Here is a 23,944-nt window from a genome sequence, read left to right on the forward strand (position 1 = left end):
TAATTAATAATTTATTATACGCAACGCGCCACAGATTTACACTAGGTAGTATTTTATCCAGGTAATAGTTGTATCCTTCAAGGTCATTCTGAATGTTTGTCATTATTCTTTCTAAGCTAATTTCAATGAAGCTTTTCAGTAACCTGCCTTTGATATAACTAAATGGCACTATGAGTAGAAAATAAAAGACACACTTTTTCAGTCTCTCTCCTATTTCAGCAAGAAAATAGGAGAGAGACTGGTTTAATTTTAGTAGTTTTTTTGGTGTATTTTTAAAAGAACTGGCAGCCCTCCACATGGAGCATTTAGCACAGTAAGTAATGCCTTAAAAATCCCCATAGAAAGATTCTGAGGAATCAGCATGTGCTATTGTTGGTCTCACACGTAAAGTAACAACAGTTATAATTTGGTTGAGCCGTTGCAAAGCAACTAGTCAAAAGTTGGCTGATAAAACATCAACAAAGGAAACTCTCCCTGATGTACAAAACTGGCTGTGTGGACTTTTTTTTGTTGTGAATAAATGTAAGTGAACCAAGTTATCTTGCTGTCATCCCCCTCCTCTCTCCCTCCCTACGCCTGTCTTTCTCCTCTCTGTGTGTCTCTGAAATACACACACATACTCTCTCGCACAAAGGAGGGAAAGTGTCACTATGGAAACAAGGAGGCGAGATTCTAAAAGCTACCTCTTGAGACGAGAGTTAAGACAACAAAAAGGAGTCCACTGTGTGAGTGGCAGAAAAGCAACAATATACACAGCAGCTATACCTCTCCTTCCTGTGAATGTCCTCATCAAGTTGCTTTGCCAGCCCTTTTATCTTTATCCCTCTGGTTTTTTGGTTTTTTTTACCTTTACGAGACTGTGCAGGTTCGTATACTCACACGTTCATGTATTTTCAGTATACTCTTCTACATGTCTGAGCACAGCGCTGTGCCTGCAGTAAAATGCATGTGGCTCTGAGGACAATATGTGTGTGTGGCTTGGGGTGTAATATGCACCACACATTTCTTTAATAGGGCTAATCCATTTTAATCCCACCTGCCACAGTTACCTTACAATGATGAATGTAAGCCTAAATGAGTTGAGACGCAGAGAAATGCCCGCGGGAGACAGAGGAGGAGGCTGGGAGGTAGATTTAAGTCTCTATATGTGTGTGTGTGTTTGTTGCTGTGTACACATGCACCCTTATCTGTGTGTGTCTGCGTGTGTGAGTCCGTGCATGTGCATTTATTAAGGTTTCTGCAGTGGCTGAAAGAGGTTTTTCCTCCTTGCTCCGTTGAAGGCTATTTTCTGTGGGTCTGCAGGGTCACTGCTGTCCTTAGTGATGTCTCCTTCAGGAGTAATCAGCACCATGGACAGCAACACCGATCTCCACCATCACAGGCACCACAGCAGGCATCCATCTCAATAGACTCAAAAAGGCTTCCTGTGCTTAGCTCCTTTCCATTTTCATTTTCTGCTGATGTGAAAGAATTGGATAGGTGAAAGTGGGCTGCCCATTAAGCTTCAGCCTTGATGTACACCTTCAGCCCTCGGTCTATAACGGGAATGGAAAGCAGATGCAGGGGGTGATAGAAGAAGAGGTGAAGCTAACTGTGAAAGACCTGCAGGCAATCACATCTATTAATAAAATCTCTAATGTAAAACTCCTTGTGGATGGGTTCCTTCTGTGACGGCAGATTCACACACCTACGAGGAGCAATATGCAGCACAAGTCCAAGGTGCTGTTACTGGTATGGTCTTACTTGAGCACATGTTACTGTACAGTTTTGTGTTACTCACCTGTGGTGGCTTTGAAAAATAGCAGCAATTTTAGGAAGTAAAAAATAGATGAGAAAAGATAAAAAAGAGAAGCATGGGGAGGGAGAGATAGGAGGAGTATACTACTGTACAGAGCGAGCGGCTGAGTTAGGGTGTGTGTGTGTGAGAGAGAGAGAAAGAGAGGGATAGGGAGAGCCATGAAACACACATACACACACACACACACACACACACACACACACAGAGGGTGCAGATAGCGGGAGGGGAAAACCTCCTCTCTGAAAGGGATGATGTCAGTCTCTGCAGCTGAGCCCCGGTCCCCGACTCGAAAGGGTGAAGACTCTGTTCTCCAGTACAAGACTACCAGCCATAACAACATCCACAAAGAGGGAGGAAAGGGGTGAGAACTGAGAAGAAAAGCAGGGAGAGTCTGGTGGATGATCCTCATTCAGGTACGTATGCCACATTAGCATCCATCTATGAGTTCATTCATTAGTGTCTTTTGTTGCGTGCTGCCTGCCATTATGCTTTAGACTGCTGCCAGCAACTCACTTGTTCAAAGTAATTATCATGTTTTCACAACGTGTCACAGTGAACGAGTGCGTGCACTCAGTGTACACATCTCCATCCCGGTCTAATTCCGTGTGAATTTGTGTGGGTGTGTATATTTTAGCGGGGGTGTGAAAGGAGAGTGCTCGTGTAAGGGGTGCACTCACACACACACGCACCCGCGCGCATTAGTGGAAAGTTTTTAATGAAGAGGAAACTGCTGTATCCAGTCTCCGGAGGAGAAAAGCGGCTTCAATTATTCAAATCCAAATCAGATGCAGGATCCCCAGAGCAGAGGGCATGACAGAGATTTGAGATTAGAGTGTAGGGATTTTGTGCAAGGATAACTTATCTACACGGGGCGGGGGGGAAATGCTCTTTTGTCTGTTGCGTCATTGTTATAGAGCTCTTCCTCTGTCTGCATCAGGGATTTGCCAGGTTAAAGCAATGCCTTCTGGGATGCTGGTGGTCATACAGGTGACATAGCAGTGGTGAGTCATCCTGTAACATCTGTCACTGACACCTCTGTCTCCCACTTTAGATTACAGCTTCTCTGATCCACAAGGCGAATGTCATTGCTACCCATCACACAAATTAAGCCAGTTTATAGAGTATGTTGTTTATTATACAAGGGAATTTGATTTTTTCTGTGGCAGATATTAGTTATAAATGTCACAGGCAGCCAGACAACAATGCAGGGTCACATTCAATAGGCAACGACACAAGATGACACTGACAAAGCACAAAATGTGTCTTTGTGTTGGAGAATTCAGCACCAGAGCCTCTGCTTTAGATTTAGAGGTTGTGTGTGTTATTTCTGTTTTCTGTCTAATTAACTCACCGGCCTTTGGAAAAAAAAGAAAAAAAGAACAGGTCACAGACACATATCACCAGCAACCATCCATTTACACTCTCAGGCTGTTGGCATGTCACTCAATTAGTCACAGCGTGGATTACACTCCACGAGGCGCTTGGGGAGAGAATCACAGTGGAAATCCAATTTTGTGCCACATCAAATGTCAGAATAGATCCTTCAGATTCTCTGTGATATCCACAGAAACAGCAGGGGCAAAGCTGGGAGAGCACGCTGTGGAGGTAGAGGAGGGGGGAAGGGATGAAGGTTTTAGCACGGGAGAAAGGGAACGAGGGTGAAGAATGTCTTGGAGGTACGTGAGGAAACCCTACTGGCCGTCAGGTCCAGCCTTGTATGCAACAATGGGTCGCTCTTAATGTAAGCCAATTTTGAAATGTATATATCACGACGCAGGTGTTTATTTCTTGTTGTTTAACTCTGACCCAGCACCAATTATCTGCTGGATTTTTCTCAAGTCTGTCAACAGCTTAAAGAATGAATCAGTATAAAAGAGGTATAAATAGAAATGAGAAAATTATACAAAATTCAACTAAACTCATTATGATGTCTGTCTGCATTAAACTTTCTTTAACATGAGCTGTGTGTTTGTTTGCTGAGGCCAGCTGCTCTGGAGACACCTGCTGTTGGCTGCAGCTTTCCAGTGGCTGCAGACACACATCGACAGGCTTTTGTTTGCATAGCCCCTACAGTGCAACCCCATTTATTTCTGTAAACCTGGAACATCAAACAGGTACTTTTAGCTATTGTGTGCAGCCTGTTTCCTCTCTGGCTCTGACTGCAATGACAAATGTTTGAGTTGATAAAGCCTCTGTTGGCAGTAAGCGGCCAAGACTTCATGGTGAGAGGCCATTAATTAGGAAATCTGAAGTGTGCCTGGCATCACTTTAATGTTTCATTTTCCTATATTACCTTTTACCCACTGAGATATATTTTTATCTGCTCATTTGCTCCATAATTCATGTTGATGTTGTTGCTGCCCTAGTTCATTTGACTTCTATTTCAGGTTCCAGTGTTGTGGGAGATTCCTTGCATAGATTTCTCGCTCCTGTTTAAAAAAAGAAATTGGATAGAGATTGTTTTGATGTCTGTCAGGAAAAATCTGACTGATCATTTGACTTCAAAGATTTCTCTTCCCTTTTTGTTTACATCAAGGCAAAGTGCCTGCATTGAGTTATTTGTACACCTTCTTCCTGCTGAACAAAAATGATTTCAGATACAATCCCCATGGAAATTCATCACGATCTCCCTCCTGTGTGTGCCGGGAGGGATGCTCAGTCATTCCCTCCCTTTCATGCAGCGAATTCCCGCCTATCCATTTATCTCTCCATGATGGCTGAAAGTGAAAATTCCCAACACGGGCGACCTGAGTGGCCCCTCAGCCTGTGTGTCATTACTGCTGACCAGTAGCCCATCTCTATCTGCCCCTGATCTCATGACCTCCCCGCGAGGCTGCCAACACTAACCTAAGGGAGGAGGGAGCAAAGGGTGAGGCGAGAGAGTGGGATAGAATGAGAGGGAGATAGAAAGGAAGGAAAAAACAAGGAAGAAGAGTGGGTGGAAAGGTGTGCAGGCAGCTGGGATAGATGGAAAAAAATGTGGAAGCTGCAAAGAGATGGGGTGAAATGTAAAAAACAGAGGAATGTATGAAAAATCAGGTGAATGACTAAGATAAAGGGTGAAAGGAGAAAATGGGGAGAGGCAGAGGCAAAAATGAGGAAGGGGAGAGGGGGGGTGAGACACTGAATTGGAAATTGATGATGAAGAGAGCAGAAAAGCGAGAGAAAAGGAAGAGCAGGAAAATGAGGGTGGCGGCAGAGAAAAAAATGGAGGAAAGAAAGTCGGAGATCAGATGAGGCAGGGGTGGGAGACTCAGATATGGAGTGAGAGGAGATGCTATTTCAAGACCGTACTTACTGATAATGTCACTCTACTTCAAAGTGCAAAGCGTTCCTGTCATGCTCCTGCATGACTGTGCCTCTGGAGAATTTCCTTATAGATCAGATGATAAAAGGATGCATGGCAGTAGGGTGTGTGGGGCTCATACTATGTGTGACACTTTGTGGGCTAAACTGTGACACAATCTGCTGAGGTCTCTAATTCTGTCTTAATCAACAACAACAAGACTGTGTGTGTGTGTGTGGGGGGGTGGGGGGGGTGGGGGGGGGACCAAGCTCAGCATGACATTCAGGTAAAATCCAGATGCAGTCAAGGACAAAACATCAACCACTAATTAGCGTATAAATTACCAGTGGAGCTCAGAAGGATAATAAATCTGAAATGTAAACACTTAACCCTCTCGAGGCAGGCGTTGCCGATTTGCAACAGTTAAAAACTAACAACCTGATTACCCCACATACATATTTTATGAGTTTTTTTTACTCAGAAGTACCACTGCAGGACTTGGTTGTGCATTAGCAACAAAAATTTTAATTTGAGCCTGAGATTGTTAAATGGCAAACTTTGTACGTACAAAGCAACATGTAACTGTAATTTTGCTTCTATTATAATTGCTCTGTTTGACATGTTAATCACCACACAGGCATTTCACTGACACAATTTGATGGCTTAGACGTCACTGAAGTCATCAGTGATGCAGCCTTCAGGCACCACACTCATGCCTGAGTCCCTGAGTTGCAAGGATTCCTGCAGTGCAATAAATTTACTCCCAGTCCAGATCATGCATTAATTAGATCTGTAACTAGATTTCACTTCATAACAGTTACACTGAGAACTGTGTTGTTTTTGAATACTGTTAAAATCTTCATGAACCACGCACCCTATATTTACTGTGACAATCAAGGTCTTTCAATATTTAAGCATTTTAAATGATTAATCTTTGAGGCTAAACCAAAGCACATTGTGATCCTCAGCAGCTCTTTTCTTTTTTAATTAATCTTGATACGTCTGCCAATGAGTCAGTGGCATTCTTTTACTACACACACACACACATGCATCAACAGATGGTCATCCATCCTCCCACGAAGGTTTTTCATTTATTTTTTGCTGTGGATCTACTAATGGGTGGGAATTTAATTATTGTTTAGAATAAGAAAAAAGCAGCTCTACAAAAACCACAAAATATTTTATGCTTCAGTGAGCTGCTTTAGTAATCCAACCGAGTCATTGCTATACATCATTAAATATTAAACAGCAAGTTATTCTGTGGGTTATCTGGAAGTATTTAACAAATGCTGAGCGAAAGATTGACGATTGGGTTTTAAATACATAGATAGACAGCTGAGGATAAACATCAGGGGAGACAGTCTTCACTTTTTGACACTGAAAAGGCAAACTAGAGTCTTATTAATTATTGACTGAAGGATTAAAAATGACTTTCCACTGATGCAGTGACATTTATGATGGGTTTCATTACTTCATAACCAAAACCTGCTAATACCTAGGTCCAAAAATAATTTAAATGCCAAATCCTTCATTTTACATCACTGCTAACGTTAGACCATTTCTGATTATGCAATGTGTATCTAAAATGTTTAGGAGTATTGGAAAAGCCTCACAAGCATTAGACTCTAGGGTCTATACGCAGGATGATATAACTGGGATGCTTCTGAACACTGCTTGATTTTTGTAAGAGTTTTCATTTCAGCACTCAGCCTTCATGACATCTCCTCGACTGCTTCAAGGAAACAATCTTGATTTTCTATCTTTAAAGTGCTTATTTTGGGTACGGTAACAAAGGTCAGGATATAGCACACGTGCCGGCACACATTCATGCAGTCTGAATCGCTGCTTCTCCTTGAGAGAGGCTGACAGGGACCGAGGCCTATAATTCCCTCCCAGTTATGCCTGCTTTATTTTCAGTTGTCATCAGTGAGTCCAAAAATATGGTGTTTGCGTCTGCTGCCAAACCAGCATTCACACAAATATAATTGGAGAAGTTATTTCAACAACACGGTGGCTCTGTTTCCTCCACACTCCCTCTGAATCAACACATGGGCCGATGGCTGCTTACAGTGTTTACAGAAAACACCAGTGTGTTCGTACCACAAGTGAGATCTTTGATTTTGAAGAAAAAGGAGCCACATATGTGGAAATCTGCTTATATCCTCAACACAGAAGCGCCTTGAGGCGACTTTTGTTGTGATTTGGCGCTATATAAATAAAATTGAATTGAATCGAATTGAACACAGACTAATAGTTTAAACCGTCCTTTACAGTGTGCTGATGATTGCTGTTAAATGTCATCTTGTAATGCAGACATCCACTTCAGTCAGCCAACTGTTATTATTGAATACTGTTTTTTAATCTTTTATTTATTTTTTTCCTCAAGAACCAAATCCTGAGCTTCAACCAAAGAAAGACTTGATTTTTCTGACTATCCTCTTTTCTTCTTGCTTTTTCCCCTCAGGTAATACGGGGAAAAATGCGAGGACCCCCCTCCTTGTATTCTCTGTGTGTATGCCACTGTGTAATATGGCTTTTTATTCCTATGTGATGATGAAAAGTGTTCATGTAGGAACAGAAGCCATTTTACACGTGGTGGTAGAGCAGCATGACGGAAGCATGAAACAAGCGGGAGCTCCTCGCTGCCTGCTTGCCAGTGCTCACGGAGACCAACAACATATGGTTGGATAAATGCAACTGTCTTCTTGCTGAATATTTCCCTGTAGTAAAGATACATTTATGCTCGTCTCTCTGATGAAAAGTGAGCTCAGCGAAGTGCTGATTTGAAGACAAAAATATGGCGTCAGAGTTTGTTGTGTGTGCACCTGTTTTTGCCTCCAGGCACACGCACCTTCCACTGCTTCCAGTGTTTGAAGCAAGCGGTGACAGCTGCAGTCCGCAGGGATGGAAGTAGGAACATTTGCAAAACATGTCATGAACAAAAGAAGAAAAGAGCAAGGAGAGACCTGTACAGATCTTTAATAACCAACTATAAAACAGGCACTTGGTGAGCCACTTTACAACTTGCAAGAGACACTGCATTTCCCTTTCTTCTCATTCGTATTCATTTTGCACATTTTTAAAATAAAACTTTTACACCACACATTCATCTACCTACAATATAATACAATGTAAGATACATACAGTATAAACAAGATAAAGCACCTTTGTTGTCCTAGTAAATACTATTAGAATTAAACACTTGGAGTTACAGATTGAGTTTGTAATTTGTGTGTGGTATTTTCAGTGCATGGGAAGAACTCCAAATACAGGTCTTGGGACTTTGATGTCCTTGTATGCACCTGAGTTTATACAATGGAAGCTTTTCCTAATTTTGTTTTCTGTCAGCCTACATGTGATTTACTTGGATGGTTTACACAGTATTAATAAAATACAGAGAGCCAGTAAAAACAGTCTGATGTACGTTTGTAACTGCATCTGCTACAGATCTCATGTTCCCTTCTGAGGACATTGGCATTCACATTACAATAAAAAAACACAATGTAGCACCACGTAATGTTTATACAAAGGCTAATACGATGAATGTCAATGCAGTACAGTAATGTAAAAAAAAAAAAAATACAAAATGACTATGTAGGAAGTATTTATGAAAGGTGCACAGACAATAGTCCATGTCAGTTCTGATGTCATTTGGTCCTTTAGTAGAAAACATTAAAAAAATTATTTTATGAATGCAACATGAACATGCATTTCTAAAAACAAAATATTTTACTGTATTTTCAAGTATTCTTTTTTCTCTCCTTTAGGTAAATGAAATATATTCTCTTAAAAAAAGTTCAATGATTTCTCCAACTAGCATATTTAATTTCTGACCCAATATTCATATCTGCCATTCATCCTCACATTTATGTAATAAAAACACATGTACAAAGAAGAAATAAAGTGACTATGTAAGTATTTAAAGATTTAAAGCATTTCACAGAAAATAGCTGTGCAATCTCATTCACCATAATGAATTGTCTTAAACATTTATACCTGTGAACATTTACAGTCTATTATTCACAGATCCCCCCCCTCCCCAACCCTTAGTTAATAGATTCTGATGTGTCCTTCCTTAAAGGAATCTTAAAGCTAGTGAGTTTTTGGCCAAACAGCTGGCTGAGGAGGTGGTTCTGTGACTCTGCTGTCCGGTAGGAATGGGTCTCCATCGACCTTACCCCTATCTTTGGTCGAGATTTCAAAGAATTGTTCATGGGAACTGAAGAAACTTTCGATATCTGAGAATGCAAAGCTCTCCCCAGAGTTCCCTTTTTGGTTTTATAGTCCCCGTTCTGAGGGCTCACAAACTCAGCCTTCTTTTGCGTACAGCTATCAAGCAGACTTCGTTTCGACTGCAAGCCCAAACTTACAGTCTTGCACTTGGAAATGATTTTGTTGCTAACGACATCATCCCGTACTGAGGACAGCACAGGGTACTCATTCAGTCCATCTGACTTTCTCTGCAGAGACGGATTTGCACACTTGCTGGGGCAAAATTTCTTCTTGGGTCTAGAATCAACGCCAAAATTTTCTTGTGTGACTGGAGAGGAAACCCTTTGCAGGCTATGAGGGGATTTCGTGTCCTTTCTCTTCTTCTGTCGCCTCAGCGGTTCCTTATCCTCATTTGAAGCTGAGGCATTGGGGGAAACCTTGGAGTGAAGGCCTGGTGTTGACTCTGTGGTCTTTGGACTACTTTTGGTGTTGTCAATTGACTTCTCAAGGGCAGCCTTCTCTTTATTCTGACTGTCATATTCCTGCTCAGCACCATGAGATAAGATCTGTTGTTTGCTGCTATTACTAGAAGAGTTGGACATCTGATGCCACTGCTCCTCATCCCCCTGCTGGTCCATCACATCGACAGCTGATTCATCCTTTGCAGACTCAGGTGTCTTTAAACTGATTTGATTTTCTATTAAGCTGACTACAGAGTTGTCACTAGGAGGAGGTGAATCAGTTTTTTCTTCCGTTTCTGTAGCGTCACCTTGAACAGAACCTTCCTCAGCTTTAACAGTCTCCTCCCCCGCACCACTACTCTCTTTAGATGCTGACCAACAGGTTGTTTCTGCTCTAATGTGGATCGACTCATTCTCCTCTTTCACGTCGCATGCTTCAGGAATTGATATTTCATTACCCTCTTTATCAAGATGAGGCGAGGGAGTCGGGTCAATTTCCTCCTTCTTGGGTGTAGCAGACTCAGGAGAATCCATATGAATGCATTTTTCCAACTTTACAAGCAGTTCAGAGTAGTCCTCAGCAATGTCCTCAGTCTTCACACTTGTATTGTTTGTGTCACTGTGGTATTCATTTTTGATGGTCTGTGTGGAGTCGTCTGCCATGGACACAGGGGGTTTGGAAGACTGTGTGTCAGAGTTTTGATTTAAGTGCAGTGAGCTTACGCTAGCAATGCCACTGTCTGAGCTGTTTTCTTGCAGACTGTCAGGGAGAATTCTCCTCTTTTTACTTGTAGGCGAAACACATTCATCTTCTTTGGATGCAGACACTCTGACGGGTCTGAAGACGCCTCGGAATTTGAAAATTTTGTTTCCCCCTGACAGGTGCTTTTCCATGTGACGATCAAACTGCTCTTTCTTGGAGAAGGTGTAGTTACAGGTGCTGCAGATGAAGGATTTTTTAATCACGTGCATGACATCAGCGCAGAGCTCACAGGTGTAGAGGGTGGTGTGCTTCGAATCCAGCTCATCCACCTCCTCGTGAGCTCTCTTCAGATGATCTTTAAGCTCCTGGGCCTCCTGATAAGAGACGGGGCATTTGTGGCACAGGAAAATCCTTTCCAAATTGTGAACCACTAAATGTCTCTGGAGTTTGAATGGTTTGGGGAATTGTTTTCCGCAGTGGTGGCAGTCTCTTGAGGGGTCTTTGCAGTTGGGATGCATCTCCACGCTTTTAGGTGTCTCTGTTTTGTGGAGGACTTCAAGTGGGGTTAAGGCGTTCTTCCCACCAGCTCCGCTGGCGCTTTTACATTTGTGAAGCTTTGCCTCAGCACCCTCTACCATTGTGCTGTCTGCAGAAACAGCTTTTTCCTGTTCTTTATTAACTTTGCTGGCCTCTCTGCTCACCTTGCTGGGGCGATGTTGCATTATTGAGGAGATGAAGTTCTTCACTGCTGTCTCTTGCATGAAGCTGCCCGAAATGCCTAGCATGGATCCTTGAGTCTGACCCCTCCTGGCAAACTGTGTGGCATGCTCCCGTAAGTGTTCATTGTACATCCACACATCTGATATCTCCTTCAAACACATTCCACAGGTCCAAATACCTGTCTTGTTTTTTGCATGCTTCTCCCTCAGATGGTCTCTTAGTTGTTCCCTGGAGCTGAATTTACGCTGGACACACATGTAGCAGGTTGGAGGTGGAGAGGGGTTGTGGGAGAGTTTGTGAAAGTTCAGCTCACCCAGGGTAAGGAACCAAGTGAAACACACTTTGCACTTGTATTGTTTATCTTTGACTTTCATTCCGCCATCTTGCCGTTTCCTGCCTCGCCGCTCTGCCACTTTGTTGGACTTTTCATCATCTCTATTCTCCACATCAACAGTTGCGATTGCTGGAGGAGCTACTGAGATATCTTTATTAGAATCAAAGAACTGGATTTCTGGAAGCTGAAACGTGGTGTTCATGTTTTGGATGTCAATGCTGTGGAAGGTTTGAACGCCCTCTGGCTCCACAGTGTACGGGGTGGATGCTACTTCTGGTTTACAAGATTTGGGGTCAGAGGTCACAGATGAGCTGGTATCAAAGCTGGTGAAGGCAGCGGGACCGCTCCATTCAATTGAAGATTCATCAATTGTGCTTTCGAGAGGTTTCAAGAGGCTGCTGCGGAGCTCTTTAATGTTGTCATGAACAGCATCCCCCTGATCCCTCTGTTTAACATCTGCCAGCGGTGTGACATCTGCCTTTATTGTGCTGTTGTGGCACATATTCAACATGATGGCATCATCAAGAGAAATTGTCTCATATTCACAGTGCTTTGCGTGATTGTCATTAAAAGTCTGTTCAGCCTGGTTTTCCGCGAATTGATCTTTACTTTGCACGAATGTTTCAGGAGGAAGGAAGTCAGCAGTCACATTTGAACGGGGCGATAGCTTCTGCCTTTTGTTTCTTTTGCTGTACACCCTTTGGCACTTCTTCCTTTTTGCCTCATCATCTCTGGGGAAGAGCTGTGAGAATGTGGTGTCATCGTCAAGTAGGGCCTTCAGATCAGGACTTATACTTGGAGGGCTGAGAGCTGTGGAGTTCAAACAGGAGAGAGGATGTACTTTGTCTGCAGGGCTACTGTTTTTCTCACATTTTATTTCGCCTGCCACGTTTCTAAGAATCTCCTGGGCAAGGCTATCTTCTGAACCTTTCAGTTCACACATGTCTTCCACAGGGAGCAGAGTCCTTCTGGTTTCATCACATTCTCTGATAACCTCCTTTTCTACAGTTATAGTACTTTCCACATTATTATCCGTACACACTTCCAAATTTGCCATCTCTGTGATACTCGTACATTTTGTTTCTTCTGCATCAGCAATTTGATTGATCTCCACAGTTTCATTAAGTACATTTGTCTCTTTTGTTGGAGATCGGGCTGTGTTGTCAAAAGCAGGCTCTGAAGCAGCACAGTGAGGGAATTCCTCAGTTCTTTCACTGGTTTTCTCCTGTTCCTCAGAAGATTGGCTGCGCTCTGCACTGCTTTTGAATTCGGGAGTTATAGCTTGAAGTATATCTGTTTTTAATATATTCAGAAGCTCATCAGAGAGATGGTTAGGCTTTCTGTTTACCTCACTGTTCTTGTTCTTTCTAGCTTTGTTGTTCTTCTTTGCTTTTACTGACAGCATTGGGCTTTGATAGCCTATTTCATCTACTGCCACTGCACTTGTCTCACTTGCCATTTCCTCCAGGATGGATTCGGTGTCTGCCGCTTTAGATATGAGAGCACTACTTATCTCAGGCAGGCCATCTATTTTTGTTGGGTAACAGGTCTGTGAATCATCTTTATGTTTTTTCTCTGTAGTTTGTGATGCTTCATAAATAAGCGCACTCCCCTGATGGCTTGATGCTGCACTCTGCGGGCCAGTGTGTTTTTCAGCTTTGACCAAATGCTTCATTGCTTTATGCCTCTTTAACCCTGGCACAGTCCTGAAACACATGAAGCAAATTTCGCAGAGCACTTTGCCCTGCTGAGCGCTGCTCTGTGTCTTTTTTTGCGTCACATCTTTGTGTATTTGCGTTGTTGAACACTGGCCAGTGTCTATTGTTGGTCGCTTCTCTGAAGGGTCTGATGGAATCAGCATTTGTTCACTTTCACAGATGATGAGTGGCTTAGGAGTGGGCGGACCATCTGAAAAGGTTTTTTTGAGAAGTTTACTGTCCTCAACAGAAGCTTTGTGAGAATCTAAAGTTTCTGTTTCAGCCTTGCTCAGAAGGTCTGCATGCACATGCAAATTCTCAACAGGTTTGAGCACCTCATGGCAAACCTCCAGGTTTGTCTTTACATTACCAGCTGTAGAGTCTGTTCTCTTGCTTTGAGCTGGGAGCCCCAGTGAAAAACATGTGAATTTCATACTCTGCTGTAGCACCAGTGGTTCATCGGATGAATATAGCTTAGCTGCAGGGTTGGAATTCAGTGATGCTCCTGTGTCTGCTTCAGTTTTGCTAAAAATCAGTGCAGGGTTTATACTCAGATCACATGATTCAGAGTCATCACTGGGTCTCAGCACGGTATCTGCATTCTCTTTAGGCTGACTGGCTGGTGAGACTGGTATGTAATCGTACTGGTTTAGTTGTGGAGGTTCATCTGAGATGCTGTTATAGTTGAGTGGGCTGAGCTTGAAGTCGTACATTAAATCTCTTTTTCCAAGGCTCTCTGATACCACTGGTGGTTCTGCCATAACGGTTGCTGGAAGTGGAGAGGAGATGGTGGTTTCAGATCTGGGGATTTTACACTCTATCATTCCCAAGTGCAGGTCAGGCGGACTTATTAAAGAGTACTCCATCTCCACGGTTGTGTTTAGCTCCTCACTGTTTGAATTTTTGTTTTTGCCTTTGCTTCTTGGGGATTTTGTATTTTGAATGGAGTCTTGATCAATAAATTTATTGTCGCATGTATTGTTTGACTTACACGAATCCTCTTCTGTGTTACATTTCCGCATAGGCATTTGATTAGAGCTTGATAATAGAGGACTGACTGATGGAGCAGTCGTTAAATAGACGCAGTGACTTTCTTCCACTTCATCTCTGCACGGTGAGTTATGCTGACTTGCCATGAAATCAATGGGAAGCTGCTCTTTGATGTCCTGAACATTTAAAATCTCTTCTCGTTTCTGAGCAGACTCAAAGATGAGACCTGTCTCAGTTTTTAATGAGTCATTAAATGGAGTCATTTTGCAGGAATCACCGTTAATGATGCCATCAGACTGTGAAATGATCAACAGATTGCTTTGTCCCTCTATGGATTGGGTGTCATGGAAGGGCGAGCAGCATCTAGAGCTTTCTGTTTTGGTTTCCACCAGTAACGGACTGCAGGGCTTGTCTGTGGTGACAATCTCTACGGACATATCAGTTTCACTGTACGTCTGTGTCGACAGGCCTATTAAATGATCTTGGCTTGATGTTTCAACAGTTATTTTAACAGTTTTACTTTCTGACCGCTCCACTTTTAATTCGTCAGCATGCAATGAGCTGTTGTCGTCACGATTACCATGGCTACCAGCTGATTGTCGCTCCGCTGCTGCCTTCGTCACATCTGCCATTTTCTCACTAATATCTGAACTGGGCTCAGCCTGAGCTGGTGATAACAGATGAACACCAGAGTGACCCGTAATTCCCTTCACCGCCTCCGCTTCCTCACCCGTGGGTGAATACTCTCGGCTGACACTACTGTTTTTAAACAGCTGATCGACATTGTCCTCTGCATTACAGTTCCCGCAAGATTCCTCATCCACACGTGGCTCATGTGTCACCACACTTGAGCAGTGAGCAGTCTCGGTTAAAGTGCTACTCTTGGAGATATCCTGCTCTGATGCGACTTTACTCTGTGCCTTGTAATCCTTGTTTTCTGTGGCCTCACTTGGCTGCGATGAATTTGGCTGGCTGCCATTGACTCTGGGGTCAGCCTTGCTGGAGAGAGATGACTCTGACTCATCCAGAATGAATTCAATTTCATCCTTCCTCTCACTGATATTTGGAGGTGATAATATATTCTCCTTTTTCATAATTGCTTCCTTTTCCTCATGATCTTCTCTTTCAACTGCATCTGTTGCCTGACATTCAGTTTCTACATGTTGTTGACTTTGGGGAGAGTTGACATTTGGCGTTTTGTCTACTGATATAAGGGGTTCTTTCTTGAATATAGAGTGTGAAATCACCTCCAGACTTTTCATGAGATTTTCTGTATATCTCTTCTGCTCCAAAATCTCTTCCTTTGTTTCCGCAGGAGTGTCTTCTTCAGCACTTCTTTCCTCCGTTTTTTGACCAAGGTGGAGCTGTGGGTGTTCAATACGTGAGGATGCAGAGATTAAATTTGGTGCATGGCCCTCTTTGTCTGAAAATATTTCAAGAGCCCCTGATTCATTGTGAATTGCAGTGTGGGGACTGTGATGTTCACCCATTAGCTCAAATTGAAACGTGCCGTGCCATGAGAGTCCCTGTTCAGTGAAAGGCTCTGAAGGCATCGAAACAGGTACATCTATCGTCGGTACAGAGCATTTAGCATCCAAAGTGGGGCACTCACTCTCTGACTCATCACCCAGACGTAAAGGTGAAAATTTGCTCATTTGCAGCTGTTTGGGGACGTGCTGATCCAGTATCGGTGGCCTTTCCAACTTTGTTGTCTGCAGCTGGTTCTCGAGCTCGTTCACTATTCTCTTTATCTCCAGCTCATCCTCTGATGCACAGCTGTTGAGATTTGCACTGTAGTCAGTTATTTTTTCTGGCAGAGACAAAGGAACGTGATTATAATCTGGCTTCTTTTCATTTGATTTCTCCGAGTTGCTTTTGTACTGGGATATCTCATCTGGTAGAACGGGGCTAACAATGAGATTCCAGTCTCTTTGCTCCAGAAAAGGAGAGAAAGATGACACAAAGTCGTCCTTTTTCTCCGATGTGTTTTCTATTGAATGGAAACCCTCTTTTTGTATCGGCATCTCCGAGTAAAGGCCACCGTCAAAGCCTGTGAGGTCCCCAAACATTGATGAGGTGTCAAATGAAAGCGGAGATTTAATGAGTCCTTGCTCCTGGTCCAGGGGGTAAGGCATGAGGTGGAGTGTGTCTTTTTGTATCAGCGGGCTTTGGCTTTCAGTTGGAGACAGGCACACTTCATCCATCAAAGAGCTGCAAAGAGACCCAGGTTTGTGCGTGACTAGGTCACTGGCTAAAGTGATAGCCTCTTTCACTGCACAGACACTGTCGCTCTGTTTTTCAAACGTGGGAGTGTCTGATAACTCTGGCTGTGCAGCCAGGGAGCCCTCTCTTCTTTTGCCCTTTGTTTTTCTGTCAATATTGAAATCAGTTTCTTTGGTAGAGGGGGACTGTGAATTAAATGTCTTGTTATCTGTGCCGCCACATTGTGTTGGTTCGTCTTTAGGGCAAAGATTGTCTGCTCTCTGTAGGGAATTTCTGTCTGAAGTAACCGTTGTACTGGGTTCTTTTTTGTGAGACACGGGTTTCTCTCTTGATTTTGCATGAGACATTTTGCTTTTTTCCAAGTGCTTTACTGTGTCTTTTGCTTTTTGTGAGGATGCCGCTAGATCAGCAGCTTCAGGATTTGAGTGACATTTCTTTGGATCCTCTGTATTGTCTTTGATATCAGAATGAATGGCTTTGTTGTTGTTATACTTCTTGACAGATTTTGTGAAAGTCAGTGCAAGTGTGCTGGACTCTTTAAATAACTTCTGAGGGGAAGACCTTTCATGGGTTTTCTGCTCTGGAGACTCTTTGTTTTTGTCTGTCTTCTTCTCACAGTCTGAGTCAGTGCGATCAGTGCTTTTGGGGCTGTTGATACTATCACTTGAAACACTCACAGATGTGCTGAGTTCACTGCTTGTGGACGATCTGCTACCCCGCCTCCTGAGCCTCTGGTGAGAGCTGTGCTTGTCGGGCGAGAGAGAAACCTCTTCGCTTTTTTTCATCTCAAAACAGTCCTTCGACTCATGCCTCCATGCTGCCTGGTCCCTCTCGCTCTTCGCTCGCCACTTGCACTCTTTAGTGTATGTATATTTACAGCGACTACTCTGATTCAGTCGGCCTTGGCTTGCTATCTTTACGGGCTCACATTCATCATCTGAGTCTGAGACATAGTCGTATTCTCCAAAGGCGGTGTTCTGCACCGTAGGAGTTAGTCTCTCCATCACCAAGGAAAACTGAAGGTTTTTAGTACCTTTGACGTGGAGTTTATGGAGCTTATTTTTCTGTTGAACTATTTTGTGAATAAGTTCTTTGCTCCAGGTGCCCCCTCCAGTGTTTTTCCTCTTGCTCTCTTTCACTGCAGTTCTTGAAGTCGGAGAGGTGGAGGCCTGTGAGGGTGCCGACCCTCGAAGTGCGGAGTTGTCCTGAAAGCTCTTAACGCCGCAGCGTTCCGAAAACTTGCTGGATAAGAGTAACCTCTGTGTCCCCGTGTTTTCGCCCTCGCTCTTGCACAGAGTTTTTGCCTCTTTCACTTTGCTGCCTTGTTCCCACGTCTTCTCCCTGGAGGCAATTCTTGAATTTTTATGAGAGACTTCTTTTTTTATGTTAATTTTCTCATCTTGTTCCAGATTCAGAGAGATTTTCTCAGGGCTCTCTACATCAGAGTCATAAAAATACTTTTCCTGTGTGAAAGACACATCATCAACTGCTTGTTTATTTTTGCTCTCAAAGACCAGGGATTCTTTCATTTTCAGAGATTGTTTGTTTGACGATGTTTTGACAGTGGTGAGGTCATCATCAGCAAATGCATCAATAAAGCTGCTGTCTATTTCAGCATTGTCTGACTGATATCCCAGTCCGTTCAAAGCTTCTGTGATTAGACTGTCTAACTTGGCATCCATTTCCAGCTCGGGGAGGTTGACTGAACTGGAGAACAGTTTCATTGAATCGTCTTTATTGTCTCCTTTCATTTCACTGTCACATATCAGGTCGCCATTTTTATTGAGGCCCAACAAAGACAAGTGAAGATCAGACGGACACCTTGAGAGTGAAACGTTTGACACGGACGACACTGCTTTTGCTGGATCTGAATGGTATTTTCTACTGTCCTCAATCTTTGCCGTTTCTTTGAGGTCATTTTGTGCAAACGTGTGATGAGCACAGTATTGCTTATGGCCTAAAAATGAGGCCAGGTTGTTGAAATTTTGATCACACTGTTTGCATGTCAGGAGCACATCCAACTGGTCAAGATTTGCTGTGGCTAATGAGCTGGCTAACAGCTGATGTGCAGAGTATGGCGGGGGAGGCTGCTGGTGCTCCACGCCAAAACTATCCACATAAGCTTTGCTTCCATCCATAGTTGTCTTTACATGACTACTGCTTTGCAGGTAGCTCATCATGTCGTCTTTGGGTCTGTCTGGTACAAAAGGAAGGTTCCGCGGAGCGTCGGAATGAAACTGGTGGGAGTGAGTGCTCAGGTGATCTGAGGGTAACTGGGTTTTGCCTTGTGGTTGGTGATAGAATGGGTGAGAGGGTGGTGGCTTAGATATCTGCGTGTCCTCTGAGCTGATGTTAACAGGGCTCGTGGATGCTGGGGAGTGGGAGGAGCAGGTACTGCTAGATGCAGGATTATGAACTGGGGATGGTAAAGGGGATTCATAAGGCGATACCATCATCAGTCCCATAGGCGGCACCTGTAATGGTGGAAAGCTGTAGTTTCTTGACGGTGCTGCTGGAAGAGAATGATTGAGTCCAAAGAATACTACCTTATTTTTCGACTCACATACTTGTGAGTGGCTTGTTTCTACTTTAAAAGTTGGGACTGTGTTACTGTTTTTTTTAACAATCTCCTGTCTTTGGTTTGAAAAGACATCACCAGTTCTGCTGTTCTGAAATGAGCCAGGAGTTTTCAACGAGCTGGGTTTATGTGATTTTATGTCATCCTGCCAGTCAGAGGGGGAAACTATGTAAGCCAATTTTTGATTGCTTATTTGTCTAGATAACTCAATTCTACTTTGGTTTGGCATGGCAGGGGTGGGTCGTATCTGCTGCCAGGGCATTCTGTTATTTTTAGATGAATTTGGCCTTTGGTCAATCGCTGGCTGGTTCTGAAACTGAAACTTGTCATTTATATCAGTGTACTGAATTGTGTTTGGATCCTCTTGTGAATATGCCTTATTAGGCCCCTCCCATGAATGTGGTATCCTACTTAGAACATTACTGTTGATGTTTTTATCAAAAGCCATTGTGCTCGAGCGAATGTTATTGACTGGAATGCTGTTATATGTTTTGGTGGGAAAGTGCATTGGTGAGCCTGGGACTTGTGAAATATTTCTTGCATGCATACTTCCTTGAATGAGTGTTCTTTGGTTGGCAGCTGTGTCTTTGGGGTGACAGTTTCTCTTACTCCCCGAGGTGATGGCTGCATCCCTACTGTCTGCCTGACCAATTGCATCTGTGCTCTCGGCCAGCCCAGTCTTTCCTTGCTCCGACTGCTGTGAGCTGGAGCCAGAGCTGTCACTGCTGGCTGAGTCCTCACTCAGGTTTCTTGGACACTGGATGGATGATGCCACCCCTTGCATAAACTGTGACTGCGGATTGTGAGGATAAGTGCTTCGACCCTCTGGTTGCTGTTCATTATTGAACTGAGTGTTGTTCTGAGCAATATTTTGCCCTTCTGCAGGTGCGAAAGAAAACGAGTTATGGGTCACATGAACAGAACCTAAAGAGGCGTTTGTGAAGTCTTGGGATTGTGGGTCCTGTTCACAGGGAAAAGAGTCAGAGGTTGATTCTTCCATTAAATTATATCCATACTGAAATGGGCCAGGCACAAATGTGTTTGCCTTATTTGCTTCTGATAGGGCAGTGGATTTCTGCGATGAAACCCCAAAGTTAGCACCATTGAAAGTCCTTTCAGGAGATGCCCATGCATTAGAGCCACTCAGATGAAAGTCAGTCAGAATCAGTTGGCCGCCAGGCTGTGCACTGTTGCTCTCCATGGATGCTGGCTGCTGCTGCTGTGACAGGGGTGGGTGTGGGTGAGATGATGTTCCACTTGAGGAGCCCAGTGTCTGTGAGGTAAAGCTTTGGGAGGTGAGGTTAGAGGAAGCCTCTTGGAAACAGCGGCTGTAGCTAAGCTCTTCTTGTTGTAGTTCGGCCTCTCTCTCTGGTATACTGGGAACGTGGAATCTGTAGCTGCCCGAAACTGGGCCACGACTGGTTTCCAACTTCTTGGGTGGCAAAACCTTCTGCTGCGGATATGCAATACCAACAGTGCGTGGATTTGTAATGCCTGGTCTGTACAGCTGCTGTGGGTTGCCTCGCTCTGTCTTTACTGACCGCTTCCCTTTCTCTCGGCTGCGGCTCTTTCCACTTGGAGACTGGGGACTGCCTTTGCCACTCGACCAAGTCCTGTCAGTGGCGAACTTTGATCTGTTCTGCAGTGATCTGAAGTCAATCTTCCCTGCTTGCTGTGGTCGTATGACAGCCTCACGCTGCTGAGGACAGTCCCTTTTCTTCTCTATTTTTTCAGCTTTGGGCCCTCTGCTACTGGCTCTGGCCTCAGTGCCTGTGCTTGAAAAGTGCTCTGAAGATTCCTTTGAGGTTTTTTCACTCGTCTGCTCCAGCGTGGTGCCCTCATCCTGCAGTTTGGACTCAGTGTCCAGCTCTTTGACTGCATGCATTCGCTGAGTCTCTCCTGCCATGGTGCACAATGTGTGCTGTGAAGGCCTGGTCCTCAGAAGCGCTATCTGGGAGACAGGGACATCGTCTTGTGTGTAGTAATAATCACTAAATGTCCAGTGGCAGGAACTGCAGGGACCGGGCTTCTCGCTGCAAGCTCATCTCTTCACCCTCATTGTCAATTGCAGATCTGGCACCAAAGCAAATCAGACCTGGAAGGAATAAAGAGCAAAGAGGATCAGATGGCAACCTTAAACTATCTGATGAAAACAATTAAAAACTCTTAGAAATTAAATGTTTTTTGTTAGATAAAAGCAAACAATACTAATTAAACATGCAAGCGAAACATTGAACAGCATTCAGAAAAACTTGTGTATCCAAAAAATACTTTTTGGCCTAGGTGTTAGTATTGAAAATAGAAATGTCAGGAACTTCCAAATGAAACAAATAAAGTTAAAAAACAAAACAAAACCCTACAGTTTCACACAAAGCTACTTCATGTCATATACTTGTTCCCTGTTTCTGCCAGCAGAGAGCAGTATTGCAGCATCAAACAACAGTACTGTCAATATACACTGTGTGATCAATAGGGAATTCCAAAATTCTGTCTTTTCATACTAGTCCTTGAGATATTACTTAGTCTAAGTTCCTTTTTTCAACAACAGACACATTTCAAACAACCACATAGAGTTTTTTTGAGTGCTTGATTCTCGCTTGACAGCAGTAAATAGTTGTTGTGTCATATTCAACAGTCATACAAAGAAAGCAGTTTCGTCTTGGAATGATGAAGTTGAACGTAGTTCTGAGGATGAGAAAAATTCAGTACATGCATCCAAAGTGCATTGCCAGTAAATGAATCACAGACTCCTTGAGAGAAGGGACACAATGCCACAGTGTTCTTTTGCTACAGAAGGCTTCAGGTTTAGATCATGGAGGAATATCGAGGATTAGTCAGCCAGCCCTTAGACAGTGAGAAGTGAGGGCACACTGACGTTTGTTGCCTTTCCCCAGGCATCCCAGACAGTGCTCTCGGGTCCTGGTTTACTTTGGCCCGGCAATGCTCCTGGTTGATTGAGGTCAGACCAAATGAAACTTGCAGTTAGCACCAAAATGTAATTTCTAGGCCCGGTAACCAAACTTCCAACACATCTTCTGTCTGCCTCCACTGACTATACCGGTACTGGAGGTAGCCTGTGTTTGCCGAGACTACCTTTCTGGTTAAAGCATCTGTTTTGGCTACCATCCACTGTGCTGAAGTGTCCTTGAGCAAAGCACTTGTGGTTTCCTGAGGAAAGTTTTAGCTTGTGAGGAATGAGTGAAAACTGCATACTAAAATGAAAAACTAAGTACCACTGAATCGAGCCTCTCTTTTAGCCAGTGACTATAATGGAGCCAGAAAACTGTATATAACACTGTGAGATGTGAAAGACAAACAGACAGTAAGTATGTGCACCCTCATCAGTCTCTCAGGAGATTATTTTTTTGGAACTCTCTGGGTCATTTTGTCATCAGCACCTGATTTTGTTTCCATCTTGAATCCATCCTGTGGAATCAATATTTTTACTAAAACATCCTTTAGCAGGTTGGTATGGTAATTATGATTTATGTACTCTTTTATTTATAGCCGTATTCAGTTAGAGGTATAATTCAGGCAGATTTAAAAAAACAACCCTACTTTAGTTTTTTTTGCAAAACATCCAAATTCCTTTCGTAGAGATCGTATCTGATCACCTGAGCACCGAGCCTATGATAAGACTGTTTGACAGCACAACATTAGTGCTGACTATCTGGAAGACGATGACAGATGGCTCACAAATGAATTCTTTGTGCACCCTGGCAAAAGAACCAAACCACATTTAATCACGATGAAACATAAATACAATCCTGTTTCTGTAGGAGTATGTCTTGTGGCCTTATTAATGGTAATAAGTTAGCAAGTGCATGGTATGTTGACTGTATTGTAGTGTAAGTGAGGTCACAGCCAGATAGGTCCCTAAAGGTGGACAATTGTTTTTCACTGTATAAATTCAAGCCCTCTCAAAGCCACAGAGACGAGGAGATGAGCTGATATGAGATAAGATGTGTTGGCCTACAGCTTTGAGCCTTGAAGGCCATTATGTTTCCATCCACAAAGCAGCAGTCAATGCTTTCAGATACCACATGACACACAGTGAGATATGACCCTCAATTTTTTCTGACAAGATCACCCTGTGCTGCATGTTTCCTTGTCTCATCCTGTGGTAAACCTCCCAGAGGTATTTAACAGTTTGGAAGGGAGACCTGAAGCTGAGACCTGGCTAGGTTTTGACCTGGTTGTGAAAAATCACATCCCCTTTACAGCTCCACAGAATCTGAAAGCCAAAGTGTCTGCAGGTATCTCTGCCACCGGTTGGGGAAACTGGGGTGAACGGTCTTGCCGCGTCTCCATCAGGCAGCGCTTGATCCAGCACTGCTGAGTCAACAGTCACGATCATACATCATAGCCCCAATTGTATTTGCCTAGACTGGCTGTTGCGGTTTGTGGCTGTGAATGAACAAAAAGAGCAGTATGAGGATCACAGGAACCTTACAGAAGTAGCACCAAAGCCTGAGCTGTCAGTTTACAAAGAGTAAAGGGTCAATTATAGTCTAAAAATGCCTTGGACACTTCCCCTACAGCCCTGGGCTGCACAGTATTTCTTTCCCTTCTCATAAACAAGAATTATTTCATGCAGAGACTGCTTGCATATTAATCTGGCAAATTGGTGGTGTTTTTGCACTGCTTACTCAGTTTTTTCATGAAATAGCATGAATTGCTGTTGGACTGTGTATAAAGACAATGTGGTGGTGACAGAATTGCAAGCTGGGCACAAGTTCATATCAAATCCTGTGTGACTGGTCTAAAATTTATTCCATAAAAGTGCATTTTAGTGCAGTTTTATAAGTCAATTAAGGCTGTGTGTATGTGTCCATGTGAGTGTGTGTTCTTCAGGCCTCCTGTCAAATCACCAAGTCTTTCAGGCAGTGGCGCCCCATATGGCTTCACCACAACACCACCCTGACTCTCAGCTTGAGACTGC

The 23,944-nt window shown here is 43.5% G+C and overlaps 1 protein-coding gene across 6 annotated transcripts in view; it reads right to left on the minus strand.

Moving 5' to 3' along the window:
• Positions 1-8,800: 8,800 nt before the first annotated feature.
• Positions 8,801-23,944, minus strand: part of LOC113026982 (zinc finger protein 469-like) — a 227,278-nt gene continuing 212,134 nt past the window's right edge. For all 6 annotated transcript variants that reach the window (XM_026176342.1, XM_026176340.1, XM_026176338.1 and 3 more), the window contains one exon: positions 8,801-21,097. In XM_026176342.1, coding sequence (XP_026032127.1) covers positions 9,131-20,908 — 11,778 coding nt within the window. In that variant the 5' untranslated portion in view covers positions 20,909-21,097 and the 3' untranslated portion in view covers positions 8,801-9,130. The remainder of the gene's footprint in view (positions 21,098-23,944) is intronic.

This window comes from Astatotilapia calliptera, chromosome 7 (genome assembly GCF_900246225.1).
Source record: "Astatotilapia calliptera chromosome 7, fAstCal1.2, whole genome shotgun sequence".
Taxonomy (NCBI): domain Eukaryota; kingdom Metazoa; phylum Chordata; class Actinopteri; order Cichliformes; family Cichlidae; genus Astatotilapia; species Astatotilapia calliptera.